This window comes from Dromaius novaehollandiae, chromosome 32, assembly GCF_036370855.1.
Source record: "Dromaius novaehollandiae isolate bDroNov1 chromosome 32, bDroNov1.hap1, whole genome shotgun sequence".
Taxonomy (NCBI): domain Eukaryota; kingdom Metazoa; phylum Chordata; class Aves; order Casuariiformes; family Dromaiidae; genus Dromaius; species Dromaius novaehollandiae.
The window spans coordinates 182693-207113 of NC_088131.1; the positions used below are offsets into that span (position 1 = coordinate 182693).

At 70.5% G+C, this 24421-nt stretch overlaps 4 protein-coding genes and 1 non-coding gene across 6 annotated transcripts; 2 read left to right on the forward strand and 3 right to left on the reverse strand.

The window, feature by feature from the left end:
- Positions 1-51: 51 nt before the first annotated feature.
- On the reverse strand, positions 52-2882 carry LAMTOR4 (late endosomal/lysosomal adaptor, MAPK and MTOR activator 4). Its single transcript, XM_064501117.1, has 4 exons — positions 2815-2882; positions 2005-2085; positions 1625-1742; positions 52-573 (listed from the first exon to the last, which is right to left on the reverse strand). The coding sequence occupies exons 1-4, from the start codon at positions 2815-2817 to the stop codon at positions 476-478; spliced, it is 300 nt and encodes a 99-aa protein (XP_064357187.1). The 5' UTR covers positions 2818-2882; the 3' UTR covers positions 52-475.
- A 681-nt stretch (positions 2883-3563) lies between these two features.
- On the reverse strand, positions 3564-5993 carry MBLAC1 (metallo-beta-lactamase domain containing 1). Of its 2 annotated transcripts, none has more exons than XM_064501114.1 (2): positions 5811-5993; positions 3564-5276 (listed from the first exon to the last, which is right to left on the reverse strand). In XM_064501114.1, exon 2 carries the CDS (start codon positions 4879-4881, stop codon positions 4162-4164), a length of 720 nt encoding a protein of 239 aa, XP_064357184.1. In that variant the 5' UTR covers positions 4882-5276; positions 5811-5993; the 3' UTR covers positions 3564-4161. The 2 variants fall into 2 exon arrangements, with proteins under 2 accessions (XP_064357184.1, XP_064357183.1); XM_064501113.1 differs by lacking the exon at positions 5811-5993 and adding an exon at positions 5548-5647.
- Positions 5994-6032: 39 nt separating this feature from the next.
- On the forward strand, positions 6033-16038 carry TAF6 (TATA-box binding protein associated factor 6). Its single transcript, XM_064501098.1, has 15 exons — positions 6033-6302; positions 6943-7145; positions 7381-7467; positions 8023-8176; positions 8305-8361; positions 8924-9043; positions 9578-9720; positions 10509-10586; positions 10667-10768; positions 10864-11046; positions 11849-11923; positions 12339-12464; positions 13188-13508; positions 14553-14759; positions 15287-16038. Exons 2-15 carry the CDS (start codon positions 6990-6992, stop codon positions 15641-15643), a joined length of 2166 nt encoding a protein of 721 aa, XP_064357168.1. The 5' UTR covers positions 6033-6302; positions 6943-6989; the 3' UTR covers positions 15644-16038.
- A 564-nt stretch (positions 16039-16602) lies between these two features.
- Positions 16603-16676, reverse strand: TRNAT-AGU (transfer RNA threonine (anticodon AGU)). Its single transcript has one exon. It is a non-coding gene; the product is annotated as a tRNA-Thr (tRNA).
- Positions 16677-21128: 4452 nt separating this feature from the next.
- On the forward strand, positions 21129-24261 carry VGF (VGF nerve growth factor inducible). Its single transcript, XM_064501112.1, has 2 exons — positions 21129-21313; positions 23064-24261. Exon 2 carries the CDS (start codon positions 23069-23071, stop codon positions 24005-24007), a length of 939 nt encoding a protein of 312 aa, XP_064357182.1. The 5' UTR covers positions 21129-21313; positions 23064-23068; the 3' UTR covers positions 24008-24261.
- Positions 24262-24421: the final 160 nt, after the last annotated feature.

Genomic DNA, 24421 nt, shown 5'->3' on the forward strand with positions numbered 1-24421 from the left:
CCCTGCGGGGAGCCCCCCCCCCCCCCCAAAAAGAAGCTGCCACTGGTTGGGGGGGGGGGGACCAGGACACCATTTATTGTCTCAGTGGAGGGACATCAGTTGGAGGGTGACGCCGCAGGGTGCTGGGACGTGCAGGGGACACCGCGACACCTTGGGGACAGCAGGGACACGGGGACCCGGTCTGCTGGGGTCGGTTTGGAAGCAAGTGGGTGTCACCGCAGGGCTGGGGGGGACAGCAGGGACATGAGTGGGTGTCACCACGGGCCCTGGGGACAGCAGGGACATGGCTGGGGGATGCCGTGGGGCCCTGGGGACAGCAGAGAGGTTGGAGACCGTCCACCTGGGAAGGTCTCGGGGACGAGTGACGCGAGCGGGTGTCACCGCGGGGCCCCGGGGACGTGGGGGACAGCTCCCCCGAGGCCCCGGTGACGGCAGGGGGACTGTCCCCCGCCCCTGGGGACAGTGGGGAGGCGGCTCACACGGCGACGGGCTCCTGGACGTGGTTCTGGCGCTTCACCACGAAGAGCTTCTGCCCGGAGACGGTGACGAGCAGGGAGTGTTCCCCGAACACCACTGCAGGGACAGTGTGAGCGTGGGGCCACCAGGGCCACCACCGTCACCCCGGGGCCACCACCCTCCTGGAGACAGTGAATATGGGGCCACCAAGGCCACCACCATCACCCTGGGGACACTGGGGCCACCACCCTCCTGGAGGCAATGAATATGGGGCCACCAAGGCCACCACCATCACCCTGGTGACACTGGGGCCACCACCCTCCTGGAGACAGTGAATATGGGGCCACCAAGGCCACCACCATCACCCTGGGGACACTGGGGCCACCACCCTCCTGGAGACAATGAATATGGGGCCACCAAGGCCACCACCATCACCCTGGGGACACTGGGGCCACCACCCTCCTGGAGGCAATGAATATGGGGCCACCAAGGCCACCACCATCACCCTGGGGACACTGGGGCCACCACCCTCCTGGAGACAATGAATATGGGGCCACCAAGGCCGCCACCATCACCCTGGGGACACTGGGGCCACCACCCTCCTGGAGACAATGAATATGGGGCCACCAAGGCCACCACCATCACCCTGGGGACACTGGGGCCACCACCCTCCTGGAGACAGTGAATATGGGGCCACCAAGGCCACCACCATCACCCTGGGGACACTGGGGCCACCACCCTCCTGGAGACAATGAATATGGGGCCACCAAGGCCACCACCATCACCCTGGGGACACTGGGGCCACCACCCTCCTGGAGACAGGGTAAGCATGGGGCCACCAGGGCCACCGTCACCCCAGGTACATGGTGAATGTGGGGCCACCGCTGCCACCACCCCAGGGCCACCACCACCTCCCTGGGGACAGGATGAGCATGGGGCCACCACTGCCACCACCATCACCCTGGGGACAAGGTGAGTGTGAGGCCACCACTGCCACCACCCCAGGGCCACCACCAACACCAAGGTGGGGACAAGGTGAGCACGGAGGTCCACCACTACCCCAGGGCCCCCTGAGGCCGCCACCACCACGGGGACAGCTCAGGGGACACACAGCCACCCTGGGGACAGCGGGGGGGGTGGTGACGGCCACCGCGGCGGGGACACTCACCCGAGAGGCGCTTGAAGGGGGGGTCGTGACCGCGCGGCAGCCGCAGCCCGCAGGCCGTGGCCACCAGCTCCGAGAGCACCGCCGCCGTCTGCTCGTCGTTCTCCAGGTCACCGGCCGACTGGGGGGGGGGACACGGGGGGGACATGGTGTCACCGGGGGCCCAGGCGTCCGGGGGCCCCCCCATGGTGTCCCCAACCCCCCCCCTTGTCACTCGGGTGTCCAGATGCCACTGCTCCACCTTGCCCCATCCTCCACGCTGCCTTGTACCCATCCATCCCCCCCGCTTTGGAGGGGCCCAGGCGTCCGGGGTGCCCCTGCCCTGGGGGCCCAGGCGTCCGGGGACCCCCACCCCAGGGGCCCAGGCGTCCGGGCGCCCTCACCGCCAGCACGGCCCCGTCGCTGATCACCAGGTAGCCCAACTGGTCCGGGATCCGCTCCAGCCCCTGGGTCAGCGCCGTGGTCTGGGGGAGAGACGGGGGGGGTCCGTCACCCCCAAATCGCAGGGTTGCCCCCCCCCATCCCGCAGCGCCCCAGTTCCCCCCCACACTGTTGTCCTCTCCCAGTTCCTCCCAGCTGCCCCCCACCGTGACCGCCCGGCCCTCCCCAGTTCCATCCCTCCCAGTGCCCCCCCGACCCAGTCTCTCCCAGTGTCCTCCCTGTTCCTGCTATGCCCCCCCCAGGGCCCCAGTTCCCCCAGTGCCCCCCATCCCAGTGCTCCCAGTCCCCCAAAGGGCCCCCCAGGGTCCCAGTGCCCCCATTCCAGTGCTCCCAGTCCCCCAAAGGGCCCCCCATGGTCCCAGTCCCCCCAATCCCAGTGCTCCCAGTCTCCCAAAGAGCCCCCCAGGGTCCCAGTGCTCCCCATTCCAGTATCTCCCATCCCAGTCCCCCCATCCCAGTGCTCCCAGTCCCCCCCATTCCAGTGCTACCAGTCCCTCAAAAGGGCCCCCCCCAACGTCCCAGTGTCTCCCATCCCAGTGCTCCCAGTCCCCCACAGGGCCTCCCCAGGGTCCCAGTGCCCCCGTCCCAGTGCTCCCAGTCCCCCAAAGGGCCTCCCCAGGGTCCCAGTGCCCCCGTCCCAGTGCTCCCAGTCCCCCACAGGGCCTCCCAGGGTCCCAGTGCCCCCATCCCAGTGCTCCCAGTCCCCCACAGGGCCCCCTCCGGGTCCTAGCGCCCCCCGGCCCCGCACTCACCATGGCCCCGCTCCTGCCCCGCTCCCGGTCAGCTGACCGCCCCGACTCGCCCCGCCCCCTGCGCCCCGCCGCACGCCATTGGCCCGTGCCGCGGCTCGGGGCCCGCCCCCCGCCGGCCAGGCATCCAGTGAGAGCCGGGCTGGGGGAGCACGTGATGGGGGAAGCCGCGGAGGGCGGGGCGAGAGCGCTTCCGCCTCGGAATGCTGAATATTCATGAGCTCGTTTGCATAGAGGGACCGCCCCTGCCCCGGGGGCTCATGGGAGTCCTACCAAGGGGGATCCCCCCCTGCCCCAGGGCATCATGGGAGTCTTGTCAGGGGACTCCCCCTCACACCAGGGCATCATGGGAGTCCCACCAAGGGGATCATGGGAGTCCTGCCAAGGGGGAACCAGCACCAGCCACTGTCCCCATCTTTGCATGGTCCCGGCAGTGGCAGTGACACTGGGACTAGCGCTGGCACCAGGACAGGCACTGGTCACTGTCCCCCTTCTTGTCATGGCCCTGGCAATGACAATGACACTGGGACGGTCCCCAGCCGCCACTGCGCTCGCCGGCGATGAACCGGGTGGAGAGGAAGAGGCCAAGGGGCCCCACGGGGTGGGAGACATGGGGGTGGCATATACGACGGGGACATGGGACGGCCTCAAAGCCGCGGGGACGGGCCCAGGCATCCGGGTCCCCACGTCACACGGACAGTTATCGCCCGGCCCTACCCTCCCCAACCCCCAAGGAGAGGCCTGCACCGGGGTCTGCTCAACAGCTTTATTTTGTGGCTGGGGATGTCCCCAAGGGTGTCCTGTCCTGTGGGGACATCCCCAAGGGTCTCCTAGTCCTTGAGGACATCCCTGGGGCTCTTCTGTCCCATGGGGACATGCCCAAGGGTCTTCTCATCCTTGAGGACATCCCTGGGGCTCTACTGTCCTGAAAGGATGTCCCCAAGTCTCTTCTCATCCTTGGGGACTCACCTGGCTCTGTCCCCTCTTTAGGGAACGTCTCTGGGCTTCTCCTTTTCTCCAGGAACACCACAAGTCTCTCTTCTTCCTCCCTTGGGGACATCTTTGTGGGGGGGAATCCCTCTCTCCCATCACTTGGGGACATCCCTGGGTCCCTCCGGGATGTCCCCAGGCCTCTCCCATCCCTAGGGGACATCTCTGGTCCCTCCAGGATGTCCCTGGGTCTCTCCCATCCCTTGGGGACATCTCTGGGTCCCTCCAGGATGTCCCCGGGTCTCTCCTATCCCTTGGGGACATCCCTGGCTCTGTCCCCCCCCTTCCTTGGGGACATCTCCAGAAGTCTTGTCTCCCCTGGCGGTGGCCCCAAGTCTCCCCCCTCCCTCAGGGATGTCCCTAGGGATTGTCCCCCTCGTCCCCCTTCTCCCTGTCCCCTGGTGTCCCCTCATCCGGCAGGGCCTCCCCGGCCCCCCACTCCCTGAAGACGCGGAAGGGGGGCCCGTGGCCCGGCACGATGACGTCGGCCATGGCCAGCACGCGCCGGCGGCTGGCCTCCTGCCGCGCCGGGTCCTCGCTGAGCCCCTGCCAGGTCCCCTCGTCGCCCTCGCGCTCGAAGAGGTCGCCGGCCACCACCACGGTGCCCAGGGCGGTGCCGCGCACGGCCACGCTGACGTGGGCGCCCACGTGGCCCGGCGTGGGCAGCACCTCCAGGCGCCCCGGCTCCAGGGCGTGGGGCTGCCCCCGGGCCAGGCCGTGGGGCAGGTAGAGCCCGGCGCCGCGGCTCAGGTCGAAGCCCACCAGCAAGGTGGCCCCGGGGAAGAGGTTGACGTTGCCGGCGTGGTCGGAGTGGCCGTGGGTGCAGACGACGTGGGTGACGTCGGCCGGGCGCAGCCCCTGGGCCGCCAGCAGCGCCGGCAGCCGCTCGCGGTCCCACGGCCCCCCCGTGTCCACCAGCACCGTCAGGGACCCCCCCCGCAGCAGGGTGACGGTGCCGTCGGCCCGCACGCAACCGTCGGGCAGCGTCTCGCTGTAGCCCTCCTGCAGCACCCGCACGCTGTAGGGGCCCCCCGGCACCTCGGCGGCCCCCAGCGCCGCTGTCCGCACCCCCGGCAGCATGGGGGGGGGGGGGGCGAGACCCCCGGGGGGGGGTTAGCGCTGCAAGATGGTGGTCAGCGCTGCAAGATGGCGGTCGGCATTGGAAGATGGCGGTTAGTGCTGCAAGATGGCGGTCAGTGTTGGAAGATGGCGGTTAGTGCTGCAAGATGGCGGTCAGTGTTGGAAGATGGCGGTCAACGCTGCAAGATGGCGGTCAGTGTTGGAAGATGGCGGTTAGTGCTGCAAGATGGCGGTCAGTGTTGGAAGATGGCGGTCAGCGCTGCAAGATGGCGGTCAGCGCTGCAAGATGGCGGTCAGTGCTGCAAGATGGCGGTCAGCGCCGCAAGATGGCGGTCGCAGTTCGGAGGTGGGAGGTCAGAGGTGGGAGGTCAGAGGTCAAGGGTCGCTGGGGGGGCCTAGAGACAGGATGGGGAAGGGTGAAGGAGCTGTGCCCCCCCCACTAGCTGAATGGTCTGCCCCAGTCCCCCCCCCATTATCCCCGATGGTTTCTCCCATTTCCCCCCATTATCCCCAATGGTCTCCCCCAGCCCCCCCATGGTCTCCCCTATTCCCCCCCCCATTATCCCCATGGTCTCTCCCATCGTCTCCCGTTATCCCCGACGGTGTCCCCCGCCTTTCCCCCGCCATTACCCCTCGATAGTCCCTCCCGGCCCCCCCTCCCGTTACCCCTCGGTGGTCCCGTCCGCAAAATGCGCCCCCACAGCAGCTCCGCGCGCTGCTGCCCCGGAAGGGGCGGGGCTCCCGCCGGAAGGCGGCGGTGTGCGCCGCCACGTTTGAAGCGAGCCGCAGCGGGCGCCGCCATGGGACCCCACAGCCCTATAGACCCCGGGTCCCTATAGGCCCTGGGTCCCTATAAGCCCCCTATGGCCCGGTCCGCCTGCGGGTCCTGGGCGAGGGGTGTGTGTGTGTCCCTTTAAGAGCCCCGTTACCTTCGCGGGGGGTGGGGGCGCGCTTGTCGCCGCCGGTCGCGGCCCGGGCCCGGTGCGGGGCCGCCAAGAGCGCCGCGGCCAGCAGGGAGAGCCCCGCCGCCCCCGCTTTGGCCCTTTAAGGGCCAGCGGGCACCGCGCATGCGTACTGGGGGCGGGCGGGCGGCACGCATGCGCCCCGCCCTCGGGGCGGCCCGCTCCGCCGGGGCGCGCAGGCGCAGTGGCTGCCCTGCCCGCCGCCGCGGAGGTCCTGGCAGGGCGGTAGTGAGCGCGGGGCGGGCCGCGGGAGCCGCGCCGGGACCAGACTCGCTTAACCTCCCTTAAACTTATTATATTTTTTTATTCAGCTCCGCTGCCGCAGAAGGGGGCGACGAGCCCTCTGAGGGTCTCGCTCCGCAGCCTGTTCCGTGCAGCGGCCAGGACCTGGCGGGAACGGCGGCAAGGGGCGGAGCGAAGATGGCGGCGGCGGCGGGCACCGGGGAGGCGGCGTGAGAGGTGGGGGAGGGGGCCGGGCGTCGGGAAGGGGGCGGGGTCCCGCTGCCTCCCCCCGTATGGTTTTTTGGGGGGGGCCCTTGTGTGCGCATGCGTGTGTCTCCCCCCCCCCCCGGCTCCCCCTTGCATTGGGGTCCCCCGTCTGCCCCGGTGCCCGCGCCCTGGGGTCCCCCCGGGCGGGATGCCCGCGGCGGAGGGGTTCCGCCCGCTCTGCCCTCCCCCCGCCCTGATGCCCCCCCGTGGCGGCCCCCCATCGGGGCCCCCCCCACTCACTGCCTTTCTATAGGGTCCCCCTATATTGCGGGGCTTCCCCTATGGGGGCCCCATACGAGGCCCCCCCGGGGCCCCCCATAGGGTCCGTCCTGGGGTCTCCAGGCCCATGGTTCGGTGCCCTCGGTGCTTGACCCCCCCCCCCCGCGCATCTCTGCGTCAGGCTGTTGCCACCGGCTACACCCTGATGCGTTGTTGTCCGGGTGACACTCTCGTACCGGGGTCTCCTCCCCTTAAACCCCTCTATAGGGTCTCTATACTGGGGTCTTGCACGCTCCGGGTGCCCCCGCGGCCCTCGATCGGGGTCCCCGGTGCAGCCTGCGGCCCCCCAGCCCCCTCCCTGCCCCACGGAGCTGACCCTGCCGCCCCCCAGGCCCCCGCGACCCCCCCCCCCCGAGGAGGAGGAGGAGGAGGAGGAGGATGGCGGAGGAGAAGAAGCTGAAGCTGAGCCACACGCTGCTGCCGGCCGAGTCCATGAAGGTGATGGCCGAGGCCATGGGCATCGGGCAGGTGCCCGAGGAGACCTGCCAGCTCCTGGCCGACGAGGCCAGCTACCGCCTCAAGGAGATCGCCCAGGTGGGGGGACACGGGGGGGGACACGGGGGGGGGACAGGGAAGGAGCTGGGGGGGTCAGGAGCATGGTGGGGGCAGGGGGGGGACAGTCCCCCAGCCCCATGTTTCGGAGAAGGGACAAGGGTGACAGCACCTGCCTGCTGTCCCAGCGTCCCTCCTTTCCCTCCCTGGGGGTGTCCCCTGTCTGGGGGGGCCACGGGGGGGGTCTCCGCTGTGCTGACCCCCCCGGCCCCCCCAGGATGCTCTCAAGTTCATGCACATGGGGAAGAGGCGCAAGCTGACGACGGGCGACGTCGACTTCGCCCTCAAGCTGAAGAACGTGGAGGTGCAGCGGGGACCCGCGCCGGCGGGTCGGGGGCCATCGGAGGGGGGGCCGGGATGCTCTGGGGGGGGCTGCGGGAGCTGGGAGGGGTCAGGGATGCTCTGGGGGGGCTCTGGGACCCACAGCGGGGTCAGGGATGCTCTGGGGGGGGGGCTGTGGGACCCATGGGGGGGTCAAGGGTGCTCTGGGGGGGCTGTGGGACCCACAGGGGGGCCAGGATGCTCTTGGGGGGGTCTGCAGGACCTAGCAGGAGCCTGGGATGCTCTGGGGGGCTCTGGGGGGGGTCAGGGATGCCCTGGGGGGCTCTGGGGATGCTCTGGGGGGGGTCAGGGATGCCCTGGGGGGCCCTGAGGGGGCTCTGGGGGGGGTCAGAGATGCTCTGGGGGGGTCAGGGATGCTGAGGCAGGTCAGGGACACACTGGGGGGCTCTGGGGATGCTCTGGGGGGGGTCAGGGGTGCCCGGGGGGGGGTCAGGGACGCCCGGGGGGGCTCTGGGGGGGACGGGGGTGCCCGGGGGGCGCTGGCAGCCCCCACCTGACGCTGCGGCGGCCCCCGCAGCCGCTCTACGGCTTCCACGCGCAGGAGTTCATCCCCTTCCGCTACGCGAGCGGCGGCGGCCGCGAGCTCTACTTCTACGAGGAGAAGGAGGTCGACCTGAGCGACATCATCAACACGCCGCTGCCCCGCGTCCCCCTCGACGTCTGCCTCAAGGGTGGGTTGGGGGGGTCCGGGGGGGTCCCGGGGGGGTCCCGGGGCATCCTCGGGGGTGGCAGCATGTTTTGGGGCTGGACAAAGCTGTTTTTTGCCGTTTCTCACCCTTTTCCACCGCTTTTTCCGCAGCGCACTGGCTCAGCATCGAGGGGGTGCAGCCCGCCATCCCTGAAAACCCCCCTCCAGGTGAGTGAGGGGCCCAGGCGTCCCGGGAGCAGCCCCTCCTCCACCTCCTCGGAGGGATCTGCCCCCCTCGGGGGGGGATCTGCCCCCTGCCCTCCGGATTTGCCCCCCAGGAGGGAAGATTTGCCCCCAGAAGGGAAGATTTGCCCCCCGGGAGGGCAGATTTGCCCCCAAGCCCCAGCAGTTTTGCCTTCCTGGGGCAGATTTGCCCCCCCCGGGGCAGATCTGTCCCCCCCCAGGGCAGATCTGCCCTGTCCCTTCTGGATTTGCACCCCAGAAGGGAAGATTTGTCCCCCGGAAAGGCAGATTTGCCCCCCCCCGGGCAGATTGCCCCCCCCGGGGCAGATCTGTCCCCCCCCAGGGCAGATCTGTCCCGTTCCCTCTGGATTTGCCCTCCGGAAGGGAAGATTTGCCCCCCAGGAGGGCAGATTTACCCCCGAGCCCTGACAGTTTTGCCTCCCCGGGGCAGATTTGCCCCCCCCAGGGCAGATCTGTCCCCCCGAGGCCAGATCTGCCCCGGGGGGGGGGTAGATTTGCCCCCAGCCCACTGACGCGTTGCCCCCAGCCCCCAAGGAGCAGCAGAAGGCCGAGGCCACGGAGCCGCTCAAGTCCGCCAAGCCGGGGCAGGAGGACGACGGCGCCCTGAAGGGCAAAGGCCAGAGCGCGGCCGCCCCCGACGGCAAAGGTGGGCGACCTTGGGGGGGCCGTGGGGTGGGAGGGGGTGGCCGTGGGGCGCTCAGGAGGCTCCATGGGGTGTTCGGGGAGCTCTCTGGGGTGTTCAGGAGGCTCCGTGGGGCAGGAGAGGGGCCGTGGGGTGTTCAGGAGGCTCCGTGGGGTGTTGGGGAGCTCCGTGGGGCAGGAAAGGGGCCATGGGGCGCTCAGGAGGCTCTGTGGGGTGTTGGAGAGCTCCGTAGGGTGTTTTGGGAGCTCCGTCGGGTGTTCAGGAGGCTCTGTGGGGTGTTGGGGAGCCCCGTGGGGTGTTGGGGAGCTCCGTGGGGTGTTCAGGAGGCTCCGTGGGGTGTTGGGGAGCTCCGTGGGGTGTTCGGGAGGCTCTGTGGGGTGTTGGAGAGCTCCGTAGGGTGTTTTGGGAGCTCTGTGGGGTGTTCAGGAGGCTCCGTGGGGTGTTGGGGAGCCCCGTGGGGTGTTGCGGAGGGGTCGGGGTGTCCCGGGGGGTGTTCTGGGGGTGTGCAGGTCCTCCAGGGCCGTGTCCCCCCCCCAGGGAAGGAGAAGAAGGCCCCGCTGCTGGAGGGGGCCCCGCTGCGGCTGAAGCCCCGCAGCGTGCACGAGCTCTCCGTGGAGCAGCAGCTCTACTACAAGGAGATCACGGAGGCCTGCGTGGGCTCCTGCGAGGCCAAGCGGGCTGTGAGTGTCCCCGGGGGCATCCCCGTGTCCCCAACACCCTCCCCGGGGATGTCTCCCTGTCCCCAGGTCCCCAGCCCCCTCCCCAGGGACGTCCCGCTGTCCCCAGGTCCCCAACACCCTCCCTGGGAACGTCTCACTGTCTCCAGGTCCCCAGCACCCTCCCCAAGGACGTCCCGCTGTCCCCAGGTCCCCAACACCCTCCTCAGGGATGTCCTGCTGTCCCCAGGTCCCCAGCACCCTCCCCAGGGACGTCCCGCTGTCCCCAGGTCCCCAACACCCTGCTCAGGGATGTCCTGCTGTCCCCAGGTCCCCAGCACCCTCCCCGGGGACGTCCCGCTGTCCCCAGGTTCCCGGCACCTTCCCCAGGGACGTCCCGCTCTCCTCAGGTCCCCAGCACCCTCCCCGGGGACGTCCTGCTGTCCCCAGGTCCCCAACACCCTGCTCAGGGATGTCCTGCTGTCCCCAGGTCCCCAGCACCCTCCCCGGGGACGTCCTGCTGTCCCCAGGTTCCCGGCACCTTCCCCAGGGACGTCCCGCTCTCCTCAGGTCCCCAGCACCCTCCCCGGGGACATCTCACTGTCCCCAGGTCCCCAGCCCCCTCCCCGGGGACGTCCCCCTGTCCCCAGCCCCCTCCCCAGGGACATCTCGCTGTCCCCAGGTTCTCCTCAGGGGTGTCCCACTGTCCCCAGCACCCTTCCCATGGGTGTCCCGCTGTCCCTGGCTCCCCTGCGTTGTCCCTGGGTCCTCGGTGCCTCCGGTGACCCCGGTGACGTTTCCGCGTCCTCTAGGAAGCCCTGCAGAGCATCGCCACCGACCCCGGCCTCTACCAGATGCTGCCGCGGTTCAGCACCTTCATCTCGGAGGGGGTGAGTGCGAGGGGACCCCCGGCCCTGGCGCGGTGACCCCGCCGTCCCCCCCTGACCCCGCCGTCCCCGCCTGTCCCCAGGTCCGCGTCAACGTGGTGCAGAACAACCTGGCGCTGCTCATCTACCTCATGCGCATGGTGAAGGCGCTGATGGACAACCCCACGCTCTACCTGGAGAAATACGTGAGTCGAGGGGGGGGACCGCGGCCGCCCCCCGCGAGCGGGGACCGCAGGGTGGTCCCGGGGCGTCCCCGGGGGCCAACGCCGGTGCCCCCCAGCTGCACGAGCTCATCCCGGCCGTCATGACGTGCATCGTGAGCCGGCAGCTCTGCCTGCGGCCCGACGTGGACAACCACTGGGCCCTGCGCGACTTCGCCGCCCGCCTCGTGGCCCAGGTCTGCAAGAACTTCAGCACCACCACCAACAACGTGCAGTCCCGCATCACCAAGACCTTCACCAAGGTGGGGGGCCGTGGGGGGCGCGGCCGGGGTGGGGGGCACGGCCGGGGGCCTGAAATGGGGGGCCGAAATGGGGGGCTGGAACAGGGGGCCGAGGTGGGACCATGGCCACCACCAACAACGTGCAGTCGCGCATCACCAAGACCTTCACCAAGGTGGGGGGCCGTGGGTGGGGTGAAATGGGGGGCACAGCTGGGGGGCACGGCTGGGATGGGGGGCACGGCCGGGGGCTTGAAATGGGGGGCCGAAATGGGGGGCTGGAACAGGGGGCTGAGGTGGGACGATGGCCATCACCAACAACGTGCAGTCGCGCATCACCAAGACCTTCACCAAGGTGGGGGGCCGTAGGCGGGGGGCGAAATGGGGGGCACAGCCGGGGGGCACGGCTGGGGTGGGGGGCACGGCCGGGGGGCTGAAATGGGGGGCCGAAATGGGGGGCTGGAACAGGGGGCTGAGGTGGGACCATGGCCGCCAACAACAACGTGCAGTCGCGCATCACCAAGACCTTCACCAAGGTGGGGGGCTGTGGGGGGCATGGCCGGGGTGGGGGGCACGGCTGGGGGGCCAAAATGGGGGGGTTGCAGTGGGGGGCACGGCCAGGGGGCCGAGGTGGGGCCATGGCCAGGATGGGGGGCTTTGGGGTAGGCCGTGGGGCAGGGGTGGGGGCTTCGGGGCCGGCCATGGGGCAGGTTTGGGGCTTTGGGGCCAGCCGTGGGGCAGGTTCAGGGCAGGCCATGGGGCAGGCTGTGGGGCTGGCCGTGGGGCAGGTTCGGGGCAATCCCCCCCCTCTGCCCCCCTGCCCCAGAGCTGGGTGGACGAGAAGACGCCCTGGACCACGCGCTACGGCTCCATCGCGGGGCTGGCCGAGCTGGGCCACGATGTGAGTGTCCCCGCTGTCCCCTCCGTGTCACCGCGTCCCCCCCCGTGTCCCCCAGGGCCACAGCGTCACGTCCCCCCACAGCGTCGTGTCCCCCCATGGCGTCGTCCCCCCACGGCGCCACCCCCCACGGCGCCACGTGCCCCCGTAGCGTCGCCCTGCGGTGTCACATCCCCATGTGACACCACGTCCTCCTCGTCCCCCCCAAGGTGTCACATCCCCCTGTGCCACCACGTTCCCCTCACAGGGTCACGTCCCTGCCGTGGTGCCACGTCCCCTTCCTGCCCCACATCTCCCCCATGGGGCCGTGTCCCCTCTCATGCTCCCCTGCGGCCCCCTGGCCCCCCCACAGTGCTGTGTCCCCTCCATGTCCCCCCCCCTTGTCCCCTGTGTCCCCTGATGTCCCCTCTGTCCCCAGGTCATCAAGACGCTGATCCTGCCGCGGCTGCAGGTGGAGGGCGAGCGGGTCCGGAGCATCCTGGAAGGCCCCGTGGTCAGCAACATCGACAAGATCGGGGCCGACCACGTCCAGACCCTGCTGCTGGTGGGACTGGGGGACACTGGGGGGACACGGGAGGGACACAGGGGACACGGGGGGGGACACGGGGACACCCCGTGGTCAGCAACATCGACAAGATCGGGGCCGACCACGTCCAGACCCTGCTGCTGGTGGGACTGGGGGACACTGGGGGGACACGGGAGGGACATAGGGGACACGGGGGGGGACATGGGGGATGGGGGGGGATATAGGGACACGGGGGGGGACACAGGGACACCCCGTGGTCAGCAACATCGACAAGATTGGGGCCGACCACGTCCAGACCCTGCTGCTGGTGGCACCTGGGGACATGGGGACTCTAGGGGGACATGGGGCCACCCCAGTGTTGTCAGTGTTGACAAGCTCAGGTCCAACCATGCTCAGATGCTGCTGCTGGTGGCACTTGGGGACATGGGGACACTAGGGGGACATGGGGCCACCCCAGTGGTGGCAGCGTCAACGAGCTCAGGTCCAACCATGCTCAGATGCTGCTGCTGGTGGCACTTGGTGACATGGGGACACACGGGGAGGACATGGGGCCGCCCCAGTGTTGTCAGTGTTGACAAGCTCAGGTCCAACCATGCTCAGATGCTGCTGCTGATGGGACTTGGTGACACTGGGGGGGAGGTGGGGGACGTGGGGGACGTGGGCATGGATTCTTGTCCCCACTCCCCGCGTGGCCATGTCCCCCGCGTCCCCCCTGATGGCACTGTCCCCGTGTCCCCGCAGAAACACTGCGCCCCGGTGCTGGCCAAGATCCGGCCGCCGCCGGACAACCAGGACTCGTACAAGAGCGACTTCGGCTACCTGGGCGCCCTGCTCTGCACTCACGTGGTGAAGGCCCGGGCGCAGGCCGCCATGCAGGCCCAGCAGGTCAACCGCACCACGCTGACCATCACCCAGGTGGGCACGGGGACACGTGGGGACACGTGGGGTGACATGGGGACGCGTGGGGGGGACACCCTGCTCTGCACTCACGTGGTGAAGGCCCGGGCGCAGGCCGCCATGCAGGCCCAGCAGGTCAACCGCACCACGCTGACCATCACCCAGGTGGGCACGGGGACACGTGGGGACACGTGGGGTGACATGGGGAGGGACATGGGGACATAGGGAGGGCCATGGGGACACATGGGGGGGACGCGCTGCTCTGCACCTGCGTGGTGAGGGCCAGCAGGTCAACCGCACCATGCTGACCATCACCCAGGTGGGCATGGGAACATGGGGGGACATGTGGGGACACGGGGGGGACATGGGGACATGGGGAGGGACATGGGGACATGGGGAGGGATGTGGGGACACACGGGGATGTGCGGGTGCCACAGGGCTGAGGGCCACGGCACAGGGCGACATAGAGACACATGGAGCTGGGAGAGCTGGGACACGAGGGACACAGGGAAATGGACCACAGGGGACGTGGGGACACGAGGGGACACAAGATGTGGGCTCCTTGAGGAGGGGACATGGGACGTGGGGGGCAGAGGGAAGCAGGAGGACACACAGGGGACATGGGAGGTGGGGACAGGGACACATGGAGGATGTGCAGGACATGTTGCTGGACATGGGGTGACATGTGAGGACATGGGACATGGGACTGGGGACACGGGGGGACATGGCACAGGGAGGCATGTGAGGACATGGGACTGGGGACACAGAGGGGACATGGCACAGGGAGACACGTGAGGACATGGGACATGGGAGTGGGGACACGGGGGGGACATGGGACAGGGAGACACGGGAGGACATGGGACATGACACAAGGAGACATGGGAGGACGTGGGTCCGTGTCACTTGTCCCCATGTCCCTTGAGAGGGTGTGGAGATAGTGGGGACCCGGGAGGGGACATGGGACAGGGAGACATGTGAGCACATGGGACTGGGGACATGGGGAGACATGGGACATGGGACTGGGGACACAGGGGGACATGGGACAGGAAGACACGTGAGGACATGGGAGTGGGGACACAGGGGGGACATGGCACAAGGAGACACATGAGGACATGGGAGAGGGTATGGAGATGGTGGGGACCCGGGAGGGGACCGGTGCCGCCGGGCGCCTGTCCCCCGCGGTGCCAGCGTCCCCGCGTGTCCCCGCAGCCGCGGCCCACGCTGACGCTGTCCCAGGCGCCGCAGGGCCCGGGGGGGCCCCCGCGCCCCCCCGGGCTGCTCAAGGTGCCCGGCGCCATCACGCTGCCCGTGCAGACGCTGGTGGCCGGGCGCCCCGGCACCCCCACGCAGCCCTCGCCGCCCCCCACCAAGTTCATCGTCATGTCCTCGGCCTCGGCCACCAGTGCCACCCAGCAGGTACCGCCCGGGGACACCGCGGGGACGTCCCCTTCCCTCTACACCCCCCCCCCCGGTTCCCTGGGGACGTCGCTGGGTCGCTCAGGTGGCTTCGTGTCCCCATGGTTGGTCTTGTCCTTCTGGGCTCTCCCCAAGGCTTTGACGTGTGCCAGTCCCCCCCCGGGCCATCGTGTGCCCCCAATGTGTCCCTGGTGGCCCCCGTGTCCCCAGCTGTCCTTCTGCCTCCTCCCCAGTCCCCGGGTCCCCCATCCCCATGTCCCTGACTGTCCCTGAGCCCCTGATGGTCCCCGTGGCCCTTGTCCCCATGGCCCTTGATTCCATGACCGTGATGGTCTCCATGTCCCTGTGTCCCCCATCCCCATGTCCCTGATGGTCCCCATGTCCCTGTTCCCATGTCCTTGATGGTCCCCGTGTCCCCATCCCCTGACGGTCCCCGTGTCCCTGTCCCTGTGCCCCTGACGGTCCCTGTGTCCCCATGTCTCCGTCCCCGTGCCCCTGACGGTCCCCGTGTCCCTGTCCCCGCGCAGGTGATCACCTTCAGCACCAGCCCGGCGCCCACGGCCACCTCGCCGGTGACCACGACGGTGGCCAGCGCCCAGCCCGTGGTGAAGCTGGTGTCGGCGGCGCCCACGGCGCCCAGTGCCACCGTCACCGGCAGCGTCCAGAAGTACATCGTGGTGTCCCTGCCGCCCGCCGGCGAGGGCAAGGCCACCGCGGGCGCCCCGGCCGGTCCCCAGCTGTCCCCCTCGGCCACCGCGTCCCCCGCTGCCACCGCCGCCGCCAAGCCTGAGCCTGGGGACAGTCCCCAGCCGGCCACCGCGCCCTTCGGCAAGGCCAACGGGGCCCCCGGCGCCGCCGCCCAGTCGCCCCAGGCTGCCCAGTGACACCCTGGGGTCCCTCCGTGGGGACAGGGTGTGACCCGGGTGTCCTCGATGTCCCCAAGGGCCCTGCGACCCCTCCAGGGGTGACCTGGGTGTCCTTGATGTCCCCATGTGTCCCAGGACCCCTCTGCGGGGATGGAGGGGGTGACCTGGGTGTCCCCGATGTCCCCATGTGTCCCGGGACCCCTCTGCGGGGACAGAGGGGGTAACCTGGGTGTCCCTGACGTCCCTGAGGGCCCCGGGACCCCTCCGCGAGCCCCCCCAGGGCTGGGGGACGGGTGTCACCCTGGGGACAGGTGTCACCGCCGGGGCTGGGGACAGTCCGCCTGTAAATAGCTGTACTTGTCGCACTGTAAATAACCCCAATAAACGCCGGCGTCCTGGCCGCTCCCAGTGTGTCCCAGTGCCTCCCAGTTCATCCCAGTGCCTCGCAGCGGGTCCCAGCGGGTGTTGCTGCCCCCCACAAGTGCCCCCCAGTCCGTAGGGTGACGTGGGGGGGGTGCCCGGACGCCGGGGCCCATTGCACGGGGGCGTCACACGGGTGTTTGCACAAGCACCGAGTGTTGCACAAGCGTTTGCACAAGCCGCCAGCATCGCACAGGCGTTTGCACAAGCCCCGAACGTCGCACAAGCGTTTGCACAAGCGTTTGCACAAGCGGTGGCTGCGGCGCCCGGGGGGGGGGGAGGATGTTCTGGGGGGGGGGGTTCCGCGTGTCCCCCCCCTCGACGCCTGGGTCCTTGGGGGGGGGCACCTGGTGGTGGTGACCCTGGGGGGGGTTTCCCATGGGGTGGGGCCCCTCCCCGGACGCCTGGGACCCCCCCAAATCACCTCCACTACACCGGCTCGCCTGGGGGGGCTGGGAGGGATTGGGGGGGTCCTGGCGGGTCTTGGGGGGCTCTGGATCGGATTAGGGAGGTTGGGGGGGGGCCCGTTCCCCCCCCCGCCCGCGCCGCGGTAAAAGAGGCACCGCTGGGATTCGAACCCAGGATCTCCTGTTTACTAGACAGGCGCTTTAACCAACTAAGCCACGGCGCCGGCTGCCGGCCGCCCCGCGCGCCGCCCGCATGCCTGCCCCGCCGCCCGCGCATGCGCGCCGCGCCGCCCCACGGGGGGGGGCAATGGGGGGCGATGCAGGGGGGCGACGCACGGCCGGGAGGGGGGTGCGATGGGAGGGGGGCGATGCGGGGGGGGGCAATGCACGGCGGGGGGGGCAATGGGGGTGATGCGGGGGGGGCAATGCATGGAGGGGGGTGCGATGGGAGGGGGGCGATGCGGGGGGGGCAATGCACGGCGGGGGGGGCAATGGGGGGTGATGCGGGGGGGCAATGCACGGCGGGGGGGCAATGGGGGGTGATGCGGGAGGGGGCAATGCATGGAGGGGGGTGAAATGGGGGGGCGATGCGGGGGGGGCAATGCACGGCGGGGGGGGCAATGGGGGGTGATGCGGGGGGGCAATGCATGGAGGGGGGTGCGATGGGAGGGGGGCGATGCGGGGGGGGGCAATGCACGGCGGGGGGGGCAATGGGGGGCGATGCGGGGGGGCAATGCATGGAGGGGGGTGAAATGGGGGGCGATGCGGGGGGGGCAATGCACGGCGGGGGGGGCAATGGGGGGGTGATGCGGGGGGGCAATGCATGGGGGGGGCAATGGGGGGCGATGCGGGGGGTGTGTGTGTGTGTAATGGGGTGTGTCGCGGGGGGGGGTTATTGCATGGTTCCCCCCCCCCCGGTGCAGGTGCGTGGGGGAGGGGCGCCGGGGGTGGGGGCGGGGCGCCGATGACGTGGGCGGGACCCCGGGCTGGGGGCGGGGTTTAAAGGGGCGGGAGGAGGGCGCTGGGGGGGGGTCCAGCAGCCCCCTCCCTCCCTCCCGGACGCCTGGGTCCCCGGGGCAGCGCAGGGGGGGCAGGGACACACGGGGGGGTGCCCGGACGCCTGGGCCCCCCGGCTCTGCAAGGGCTGCAGCTGCGGAGGGGGAGGGGCCAGACCGCGACGCTGGTCTCCTAGCAACGGCTGCCATGGCAACAGGGCCTGGTGATGCCGGTCCCCTCGCAACCGCTGCCATAGCAACGGGGACGCAGCAGCACAGCAACCGCCGCCGCAGCAACAGCTGGGGATGCCGTAACCATGGCAACCGGCCGGGATGCTGGCGCCTAGCAACCGCTCTGGGGATGCTGGCAGCCTAGCAACGGCTGCCATGGCAACCGGCCTGGGAATGAGGGACCCCCCCCCCAAAAACAGCCCTGAGCCGCAGCCCTGCTTTTGCCTCCCTCCTTGCACATGCCCCCCCCCCCCCCAATCGCATGGGGCGCCGCGGCCTTGCACACGCGTGTGCACATGCGCAGGACACAGGTGGCCATTGCACGCGCCCCTCACACCCCCCACCCCCTGCACGGGGGGGTCAGCCAGGCCCGGGGGGAGGAAACACATGCCCTGGGCGCATGGCGGGGGGGGTCGGGAGGTGCCAAGCGGGTGACCGGGTGCGACGCGGCCCCCGCCCCGAGCACCGCTGTCCCTGGTGCGACGGTGACACAGTGCACGGTGCCACCCGGCCCTGCTGCCACCCGGCCCTGGTGCAATGTGGGCCCCCCCCCCCGCCACGTGCAATGCAGCCCCGGTGCAACTCGGCCCCGGTGCAATGTGCAGCTGCAGCGCGTGCCGTGCCCCGCGAGCCTGCTGCAACGCAGCCCCCGTGCGACGTGCAGCCCCCGTGCACGACGTGCAGCCGCAGCGTGCAACGTGCAGCCGCAGCGTGCAACGTGCCCCGCGGGCCTGGTGCAACGCAGCCCTGGTGCAACGCAGCTCCGGAGCAACACGGCCCCACGGGCCTGGTGCAGCGTGTGTGACGCGGCCCCGGTGCAACGCGGCCCCGGTGCAACGGGCAGCTGCAGCGCGCGGTGCAGCATGTGCGACACGCAGCGCAGCCCAGGGTGTCTGTACCACAGTCACACGTGCAACAGGCAGCCGCAGCGTGCGCCGTGCAATGCGGCCCCCGTGCAACACGGCCCCGTGCAACGTGCGGCTGCGGCGTGGGCTGTGTCCCGGTGCAACATGTGCGACCAGGGCGGCTGCAGCACGGTCACGCGCGTGCGACGGGCAGCTGCAGCGTCCGATGTGCAACGCAGCCCTGGTGCAACGCGGCCCTGGTGCAACACGGCCCTGGTGCAACGCAGCCTGGGTGCAACGCAGCCCCGTGCACTGTGCAGCCGCAGCGTGTGACATGCAGCCACAGCGCCCGGTGCCCCGCGGTCACGCGTGTGCGACCAGGACGGCCGCAGCGTGTGACATGCAGCCACAGCGCCCGGTGCCCCGCGGTCACGCGTGTGCGACCAGGGCGGCTGCAGCACCCTCGGGCCGGGACCCCCTGTGCGACACGGCCCCGCCGGGGGGGGGTGGGTCACAACACCAAAGGACTCAGTGACCCCCCGCAATGACTCCGGGGCCCAGGAGTCCGGGAAGGGTGGAGGGAGGGAGGCTGCAGCCCCCCCGCCAGCTCAGGGCCGGGGGACCCAGGCGTCCGGGGGGGGGGGACACAGCTGGGGTCACCCCCAGCCCCAAGGACGGGGGTGGGAAGAGGGGGGTTAATCCTGCCTCTGCGGTAGGAGACCCCCCCACGTGATCCCGGGGTGACGTCACCGCCGCCCCTCCCCCACGCGCACCTCCTGGGGGGGGGAGGGGGCGCCGCTGCCGCAGGGTGAATCATCCACGGGAGACGGGGAGGGGGAGGGCGGCCTGTCCAGACCCCCCCCCGGCACCTATACAGCCTCCCCCAGCTTCTATAGACCCCTGCAGCACCTATAGAGCCCCCCCAGCACCTATAGAGCCCCCTCGCACCTATACAGCCCCCACAGCCCCTATAGAGCACCCCCCAGCAGCTCTGCACCCTTCCATGTATCTGCAGCCCCCCAGAACCTATAGAGCCCCCCCAACTCCTACAGCCCCCATGGATCTATACAGTCCCCCCCCCCAGAGCCCTGCACCCCACAGGCCTATACTGACCTCCAGACCCTACACAACCCCCCCCAGCCCCTATACAGCCTCCCTCCCCTGTGAGAGCCCTGCACCCCCCCGGTCCCCCCCAGCCCTTTATAGCCATGCAGCCTCCCCTGGCCCCCTATAGCCCCCCCCAGCCCCTTTGCCCCCATGACCCCCACCTTGTCCCTATGCATCCCACACGCAGCCCCCTCCTTGTGCCTAGACGGCCCCTACGCGACCCCAAAGCCCCAATGCAGCCCCCGCTTGTCCCTATAGACCCCCCCCCTAATTCAACAGGCCTCATAGGGTCCCCTCGGCCCTACACAGCCCCCTCCCACCCCTCCCAGTCGCCATACATCCCCCATACACCACTCCAGCCCCCCTGTACAGACCTGGTGTCCCTAGATGGGCTGCCTACAGCCCTCCCCAGCCTATATGCCCCCCCAACCCCCTATACAGCCCCTCTTGTCCCTATACAGTCCCCCCAGCCCCTATATGACCCTCATAGTGTCCTTGTCCCCATACATCCCCATACATCCCGCCAGAGCGGCCGGGGGGGCAAGGAGGACTCAGCTGCGGCAGTTAGTGACTCATCCCCACCTCCCCCCCCCCCCGTGCCCGGGGCGGGGGGTCGTGGGGGGGGTGCGGGGGTCGGCGCTATTTATGGCGTCGCGCCCCCCCCCCCGCAGACACGCACACACCCAGGCGCGCACAGGCGCACACTCACACCCCTGCATTGTTGAGTCACCTCGTCCTGCAGCGCTGGGCAGGGGGTGCGTGCGGGCCCCCGCGCTCCGTGCGGCCCCCCCCCCCGCGCACGCAGCACGCTTACACACTCGCACACACACTCGCACACACCCACACTCACACACACCCACACCCACACACAAACAGGGACCCCCCCCCCCCAAAACCCTCTGTGCCCCCCCCCCAAGATGTGCAGCTTGCTCACGTCCTGGGAGAGAGCCAGCTCCAGGAGGGGTGTGTGTGTGTGTGTGTGTGTGTGTGTGTGTGTGTGTGTGTGTGTCCTTGCAAGAGCCACGTGTGTCCTTGCAAAGGGTCGGGGTGTCTGTGTGTGGGGGTGATGTGTGCAGGAGGGGGGTGCAAGGAGAGAAGGGTGTGTGTGTGTGGGTGTGTGTGTGGGTGCGTGTGTAAGGCAGACGTGTGCGTAGCGTGCGTGAGGCCGCGGCTGCCCGTGCCCCTGCCCTTGCCCCCGCCCCGCCCCCTCCATTCATCCCCCTCTTCCATTCATTCATCGCGGCGCAGCGCCCCCCCCCGCCCCGTCCTCCCCCCCGCTCCCGACTCCGGCGCGCCGCGCGCCCCATTCATCCCCCCGCGTTCATTCATGCCGGGCCCGCTCCCGCGGAGAAGGGGGGCCTGCGCATGCGCGCGGCGCGCCCCCTCCCCTCCCCAATCCCGGCCGGATTTTATGAATGGGCCATTGACGTCAATGGAGACCCCCCACGTGGGCCCGCCCGCGGCTATATAGGCCGGCGCCCGCCGCTGTCCAGGGTGCTGAACGGCGAGACACCGGCGAGGCGCCGGCACCGGCACCGGCACCGCGAACCGGCACCGGCGACCAGGAACCGGCACCGCGAACCGGCACCGCGAACCGGCACCGGCAGCAGCCGCCGAGCCCGCGCGGGGGTAGGCCGGGAGAGACCCCCCCCCCCCCGAGCCGGGAAGACCCCCCCGGAGCCGGTAAATACCCCGTGAGCCCGGGGGGGGCGAAAGCGGGGAGGGGGGGCGATGCCGCACCCGGGCGGGGAGGGGTTATCGGGGGGGTCCCCTACTTGTGTCGCCCCCCCAATGGGGGCTTCGAGGGGTACCTGGGGGGCTCGAAGGGGCTGATGGGGGGCTGCAAAGGGGCTCGGGGGGGCCCCGGGGGCAGGGCGGGGCGGGGGGGGGGCGCTGCAGTGGTGTGGTGGGCAGCGGCTGTGTGTGCCTGTGCCCCTGGGTGTGTGTGTACAGTCCCCCACGGTGCGGCTGTGCGTGTGCCCAGGGTGTGGGTGTGCTCCTCGGGGTGTGCTTTGTGTGCTGGTGTGGGTGTCCGCGGTCCCTGGGGTGTGTGTGTGCGCGTGTGTGTGTGTGCACGCGTGTGCGTGTGTGTGTGTGTGTGTGTGTGTGCGTGCCTGTGCCTGCTCACCCTGGTGGGTGTGCGCGTGGGTGTGCGCGCTGCTGCGGGGTTGCGCGCGCACACACACACACACACACCCGTGGGCTCCGCTGGGGCGTGTGCCGTGCCGGCGGGTGTGCATCTGTCCGCTTGTGCGGGGGTCTTGCCTCGCTGCGGGGTGTGGTATCTGCGGGGTGTGCGTGTGGGTGTGTGCGCGTGTGTGTGCTCGCTGCAGCCTGTGCACGGGCTGTGCGTGTCTCCGCTTGCTCCAAGGTGTGTGTGTGAGTGTGTGTGTGTGTGTGTGTGTGTGTGTGTGTGTGTGTGTGTGTGCACGCACCTTGCACCGCACCATGTACGCGTGCGTGTGTGTGGGTGCCGCGGGTGTTGTGTGTGCTGTGTGCAAGTGTGATGGGAATGCGTGTGTGCTCCGTGCGTGTGTGTGCATGTGTGGGTGTTGTATGTGCTGGGTGTAGGTGTGACGGGGACATATGTGCTCCGAGTGTGCGCGTGCGTGTGTGTCCCCACAACCGCCCTGGCTGGTGCCTGGGGGCCACCCATGCCCCGGTGGGGTGTCCCCCCCCCTCCGTGGGGTGCTGAGGAGTCCCCTGGGGGGGGGTCCCTGTATGGGGGGACATGGAGGGGGGCTGAGCGGGACCCACAGTGTGGGGCAGGGGGATGCATGGGGGGTTCTGGGGGGGGGTCACATAGAGGGTCCCATTGTGGGGACCTGGGGGGGGTCCTGGGGGAGGGTCACATAGAGGGTCCCAGTGTGGGAGCCTGGGGGGGTCCTGGGGGGGGGGTCACATAGAGGGTCCCATTGTGGGAGCCTGGGGGGGTCCTGGGGGGGGGGTCACATAGAGGGTCCCAGTGTGGGAGCCTGGGGGGGTCCCAAGGGGTGGGGAGGATGCAAAGGGGGGTCCCGGGGGGGGGCACATAGAGGGTGCCATAGTGGGAATCTGAGGGGGGGGGGGATCCCAAAGGGTGAGGGGGGGGCGCAAAGGGGGTCCTGGGTGGGGGGACATAGAGGGTCCCATTGTGGGGACCTGGGGGGGTCCTGGGGGGGGGCTCACATAGAGGGTCCCAGTGTGGGAGCCTGGGGGGGTCCCAAGGGGTGGGGAGGGTGCAAAGGGGGGTCCCGGGGGGGGCACATAGAGGGTGCCATAGTGGGAATCTGAGGGGGGGTGTCCCAAAGGGTGAGGGGGGGGCGCAAAGGGGGTCCTGGGTGGGGGGACATAGAGGGTCCCATTGTGGGGGCCTGCGGGGGGATCCCAAAGGGGGGGGGGGCACAAAGGGGGGGCCCCGGCGGGGGTCTCACGGCCCCCCCCCGCCCCGCAGGCGCCATGGCGGCCCCCCAGCGCCCGCTGCGCGGCGCCGCGCTGCTGCTCTGCCTGAGCCTCCTGGCGCAGAGCCGCCCGCAGGCCTCGCCGCGGCCCCCGGCGCCCGGCGACCCCGAGGGGGGGGCCAGCAGCGCGGCCGCCGCCCCCCCGGGCGCCGAGCACGGCCTGGCCAAGCGGGCGGCCCCGTCACCGGAGCACAACGAGGTGCTCAAGGAGCTGGAGGAGCTGGGGCGGCTGCGGGCCGAGGCGCGGCGGCAGCGCGACGGCGACGGCGACAAGGGGGGGCTGCCGGGGGGGCGGCAGCTGCGGCGGCAGCAGAGCCTGGAGCGGCGGCTGCTGGAGCGGCGCTACGAGGAGCTGGCGGAGAGCCGGCGGCAGGCGCAGGCGGCGAGGCGGGCGGCGGCGCGGGAGGAGCGCCTCGCCGACCTGGCCGCCGACCTGCTGCTGCGCTACCTGCTGCGCGGGCCGCCCGTGCCCGGGCCCGGGCCCGCCACCGCCGAGGACAAGCGCTCCGAGGAGGCCGAGCCTCGCGGCTCGCTGGAGGACAACGACGTCGTGCCGGGCGACGACGGCGCCGCGGGCGACGACGGCGGCGACGCGGACCCCGCCGACGACGACCTGGACCCCGGCACCATCGACGAGCTCATCGAGCTCTCCAGCAAGCTGCACCTCCCGGCCGACGACGTCGTCGACATCATCCGCGACGTGGAGCACAAGCGCAAGGAGGAGGCGCCGCCGCCGCCTGTTGCGGCCCCGCCTCGGCACCGCCGGCCTCCGCCTGTGCCGGCGGTACCGCCTGTCTCCAACCGCATCTCGGCGCGGACTTTCCTGCCGCCTCCCCGCCGCCGCCCGCCGCCGCCGCCGCCGCTGCCGCTGCGGGACGAGGAGCTGCAGAACTACCTGGAGCGGGTCCTCGCCGCCCCCCCCCGCAGCTACCCGTGACCCCCCCCCGGCGAAACGGGCCCCCCCGGACCCCCCATCGCCCCCCCCAGTCCCCCCAGTCCCAGCTCCCCCAGTCCCAGCTCTGGTTGTCCCCCCCTCAATCCAGCCCCCCGTGGGCCCGGTGTCCCCCCCCCATGTGTGTCCCCCCCATGCGTGTTCCCCCCCCCGCCGTATGGAGCCCCCCCCCTCGGGCCCGGTGTAAATAGCCCCCGAATCACTACTTTTGCTAACGAATAAAAGCGACTATTTTAGTACGAGTTACCCCCGTTCGTCGCGGGCCCCCCCCCAAATGCCCCCCCCTGCCGCTGGGGGGGGTGGGACAGAGAGGGGGCTCCCCAGGGGCCCAGGCATCCTGGCAGCCCTGGGGGGGGGGGTTTGGCCCGCCCTCATGGCCCCCAGACGGAGTGGGAGCTC